Below are 4741 nucleotides of genomic sequence, written 5' to 3'. Positions count from 1 at the left end.
TAGCTTACGTACCATATAAAATTATGCAATTATTTTAATTAGTAATATTAATCGGGTGACCCATCGGGCAACCCGTGGGCATAGACTGATACCCATGCCCAACCCACGACTAATCGGGTTTCCCATGGGTTATTTCCATGGGCGAACATCGGGACCCATACCCTACCCATTTGGGTCGGGTGCCCATGGGCGGACGTACCCATGGGTCGAATTGCCGGCTTGAGTTGTGCGGGAGCCCGTTTGTGGCTCAATTTTCGGATCTAACCAGAGGAGGTGATCAACGAGGTTGTTTAGGCTGGTATTCGTTGAATGTAATTGAGCAATAGGAAGGTGCCTAAATTTCAGGGAGGACGGATAGGGGAGAATGAACCATTGTAGACCGTGTGATGCAAGTAGATGGACGGCCCGGATTCAATTTTCCCACGCAACTTCATGACTTTATAAGTAGTAGAAGATATTGAGATAGAAATAAACTACTATTTTTTTGAGGATCAAATGCTGCGATTTTATTTACTCTCTTGCATCCTCCGATGCCAACAAGTCAACAATAAACTCGGCTGGATCAACCAGCCAATACCTATTACATTTATTTTCGCAGCTTTCCTTAGCCAAATTATGAGATACCATATTTCCAGAACGTCGCACATGTTTAACCGAAACCTCGGTGAAACACTTCAGCAAGAACCTGATTTCTTCAATGAGTGGACCATGGATCGACCTATCCATTTCTGTGCCCTTCAGCTTCGCCACAACGGCTAGACAATCCGTCTCCAAAACCATCTTCCGCAGACTCTTCTCCTTAGCTAGCTCCATGGCTTGTTTGCGCGCCATGATCTCCGCTCTCTCCGAGTCCTGAACATCAGAGAAAAAACAGCAGTGTCCGTCTTAGAAGCCGCCGTGGTGATCTCTGAGAACCACCCCAATACCTCTGCTGCCAGACATCAAAGAGAAAGCCCCATCAACATTAGCCTTTACCCAGCCAGGATCAGGAGGGTGCCAGTGCTCCCTTTCCCGCCCTGTGGAAGCCAACGAGGAAATGTTGATTGCCATCCACTCTTCACTAATGTGGCTCCATAATCTGAGTCTCCTCTCGTGCTTCATTTCATTCTTGCAAGCCAGAGCTGGTAAATAATCATGATACTCCCTCCGTCCATAAATAGATGTCTTAGAGTTATCTAAATTTATATGTATCTATACACTAAATAGTGTCTACATACATTTAAATTTTAACAAATCTAAGACATCTATTTATGGACAGAGTTAGTACATAATTTTGCTTGCGTTCCTGCCTTAGGCGGCAGCGTTTTTATCCGCATCGACTTATCTCGACACGCGAGGTCGCGATGCGTCCCACATTGAAGATGCCTCTGACATCCTACCCATACCCCTGGCTCCACATGCCATAAGACTTCTCCCGTGTCGCGTTAAACAAAGAGATCCCCATCGTCAAGTCAAACATGAACCGTCAAGTCATGAAAAACAAAAGGAGAGAATTCCATCGTCTTCCCCGGAAGAGAGCCTCACCCTCGTGGCCTTGCTGTCGTCTCGCGTTAAACAAAGACATGCCCCTCGTCTTCCCAAGTCTTCCACGAGAGCGGAAGAGAGCCTCAGTGCCTCACCCTTAATTACGGGCGCCTTACGCCATTACCGGCCGATCCAATCCACTCCCCAAGACCCCGAAAGAACGGCGGTGAATAATCAAGTACTCCCTCCAAGTATTGTATTCCCATTATCCCTTTCTGCTGATCCGGATTCCGGCCATCCCGCCGACGTTACAGCGCTCACGCTCCCTCCATCGCCTCCTCCGTGCGCTCGCGTCAACGCCGCATTCCCTCCTCCGTGTGCTCGCGTTCCAATGTCCTCGCTGCCGTCGCGTCAGCACTCAGCACCGCATTCCCATCCTCCCACGGCGTCACATACTCACATGTGCTGCCTTCCCGGCACGAAATCGTAGCGCTATAAGAGAAGCCTCCCCGATCCGCTCCAATGGCGCCCGCTGCAGTATCTCGTCACCACCCCACGCACTTCTTGTTCGCCATCGTCCACTCCTCGCCAATCCGCAACCATGGCGCCCGCAGCAGCAACCAGCCTGCACAGGCTCGTCTCTCCGCGGGTACCTTTATCCGTTTCCGCTGCTGGGAGGAACAGCAACGGCATGTCCATGTCAGTCGGCGGCGCTCGCCGTGTGCCGGGGATTTCTGTGCTTCATTTTCGGTGGAGCCGGATGGTCGCGGCGGTGGCGTCGACCGAGATGCCTCCCGCGGCAAGGGGGGAAGAAAGTGAGAAGACCTTCGTGGAGGAGATGAGGGCTGTCGCGATGCGGATGCACACCAAAGATCAGGCCAGGGAAGGGGAGAAGGAGGCCGACAAATATTCAGTCAATCTCGAGCGGGAGCCTACCGTTGAGGGCTACGTGCAGTTCCTTGTTGACAGCAAGCTCGTCTTCCAGACGCTCGAGGCCATCGTCGATCGCGCCGTCGTACCCTGGTGTGAGTGACTGCAAACCCTCGCGATTGGCGTTCCCTGTCTTTCTTTTTGACTTGTTAATTTTTCGCGGCCTAGCGTGTGTGGTGGTGGGTAGTGATTTCCTCATAGAGTTTATTTGGTCAGCATAATCTATTCGTAATTTAGTTCTTTTATATCACCGCTAAACGACAATAAAGAAACCCTAACCCATGGACTGGTTTGGTCGGTTGGGTTTGGGTGTGATAATAAGCTTTATTCTTGTTAATTGTCTGTATTTTGAGACGAAAATAATAGCTTTGCTCAAAATTAGCAAATGATTAAACGGTTTGTAGATTGGTATCAGTGCCTATTACTGCTGTATATTTTAAATTAAAATTGTCCATATCTAGATTGTCTATATTGGTTTGATGAATTGATCGGTGTTTTACTTACCTTTTTTATTTGAACTTGTGAAATCCATGATTGTTTACTTTGACTACCTTCAGTTATGCAACAAGTAGTTTGTGAACAAACAATAAGGGCATTTAGCTGCATAGTTCTATTAACAACACTGATGAGGAAATCGTTTATCAGTTACTATTCAGTCGGCCAGTGATTAGCGACAAATTAGGCAAATCTGAAGATTAAATGGTCGATAAAATAAGATAATCGTCTTATCGGTCACCACCGAGTAGGGATTAATCGGTCTATTAATCGCTGAATGGGCGGATTTTTGAATACCGATTAGCAGTAACACTGTGGTTACTCATTTGGAACTAGAAAGTTTTAGCTCAGTTGAATGTACTTTCTTTATTCTGCTTATAGAACAATAAATGTCGTAAGTACTGACATCTCTTGCATAGTGGTTCTGTGACAGGTTATCTAACCTGTTTCTGTCGTAATTTATTACCTAGGAAGGAGCTGGAACATTTCTTCCATCATTGTTAGCTAGATACTGCTGATTGACATTTCAGTTATCTATAACTTTCAGATGCGGACTTTCGGAATACTGGGTTAGAGAGATCAGAGGCACTGAAGAAAGATCTGAAATGGTTCAGCGAACAGGGTCACACAATTCCAGAACCATCTGCCCCTGGCATTACATATGCTTCCTATCTGGAAGAGTTGTCTGAAAAGGACACGCAAGCATTTATCTGTCACTTCTATAATGTGTACTTTGCTCAGTCTGCCGGAGGTCGAATGATCGGCACAAAGGTAACCACTTTCCAGACCAAAACGTTCATGTGATGTCAAATCGTGCGTGTTTGAATGGCTTCCTATATTGTTGTTAACGTTGGCACTGGTTCTTAAATCTCAATCTTCTGATTTACTGAGTGAAATCCTAACCAAAAATAGTAGTATGTTATTTACTGTATGCACTCTGTTGAGGGTCACCTTATATACACATCTGTTGTATAACTCGTTCTTCTGTTATGTAGAAAAATATTTTTACATTACTTCTATAGCTGGTCATTTCGTTGTGGAATATGAATCCTTGTATTTGACTTATGTAATGCGAATCAGGGTATCATGGCAGTCTGTATTCTGTCAGTGTGGTGTGAGGGAGAGTTCCTCCGTTGATGGATATCATTTAACCTAGTAACCATGCACTCTATTCATTTCAGATTGCTGAGAAGATTCTGAACAAGAAAGAGCTGGAATTCTACAAGTGGGAAGGTACCCTGTCCCAGCTGCTGCAGGATGTCCGCACCAAACTTAACCAAGTTGCTTCTGTAAGCCCAAGAGCTTTGTTTTTGTGCTCCTATTTTCTTTTCTGCCGGTGTGTCTCAGTGTCTTAACCCGATCACATTTCTGCTCAGAGCTGGTCCCGTGAAGAGAAGAACCACTGCCTGGCTGAGACCGAGAAGTCGTTCACCTATTCAATGGATCGTCTGCGCCAAGTATTCACCTGAGCGGAGCCAATTGCGATCTTCATTTCACTTTTGATAAACATTTTAATATTAAGCCATGTATGTGCACTGGGGAGGAACTTGTTCCTCTGGGCCAGAACTGCCAAGGAATCAAATTTTCATATTCAAATAATCCTTTCGTTGCATTTGCCCGGGCTATTTTCTTGTTGATAGATTAGTTTTCTTTGCTCTCGGTATACGGACGTGCGAATACTCTAGAAAAAGGCCGACCTTTGCAAAGAGAAGCAACTCTCTGCATGCGACAAGTAGCGCGCTATGGTGCCACAAAAATTCTGGAAAGTGGTCTCCCTACATGACACGTGTCGCAAGGGAAATCAAGGTGAGGATGAGGGATGAGATATAATAACAGGGAAGGGTGGATTGTC

General features: G+C 46.0%; 1 protein-coding gene across 1 annotated transcript; it reads left to right on the top strand.

Moving 5' to 3' along the window:
- The first annotated feature begins 1997 nt into the window (after nt 1-1997).
- LOC127313526 (heme oxygenase 1, chloroplastic) lies at nt 1998-4457 on the top strand. The gene is made up of 4 exons (XM_051344016.2): nt 1998-2489; nt 3437-3660; nt 4071-4178; nt 4266-4457. The coding sequence occupies exons 1-4, from the start codon at nt 2066-2068 to the stop codon at nt 4356-4358; spliced, it is 849 nt and encodes a 282-aa protein (XP_051199976.1). The 5' UTR covers nt 1998-2065; the 3' UTR covers nt 4359-4457.
- Nucleotides 4458-4741: the final 284 nt, after the last annotated feature.

This window comes from Lolium perenne, chromosome 7, assembly GCF_019359855.2.
Source record: "Lolium perenne isolate Kyuss_39 chromosome 7, Kyuss_2.0, whole genome shotgun sequence".
Taxonomy (NCBI): Eukaryota; Viridiplantae; Streptophyta; class Magnoliopsida; order Poales; family Poaceae; genus Lolium; species Lolium perenne.
The sequence above is the reverse complement of the archived record's forward strand: the minus strand, read 5'-3'. Positions and strand labels throughout refer to the sequence as shown.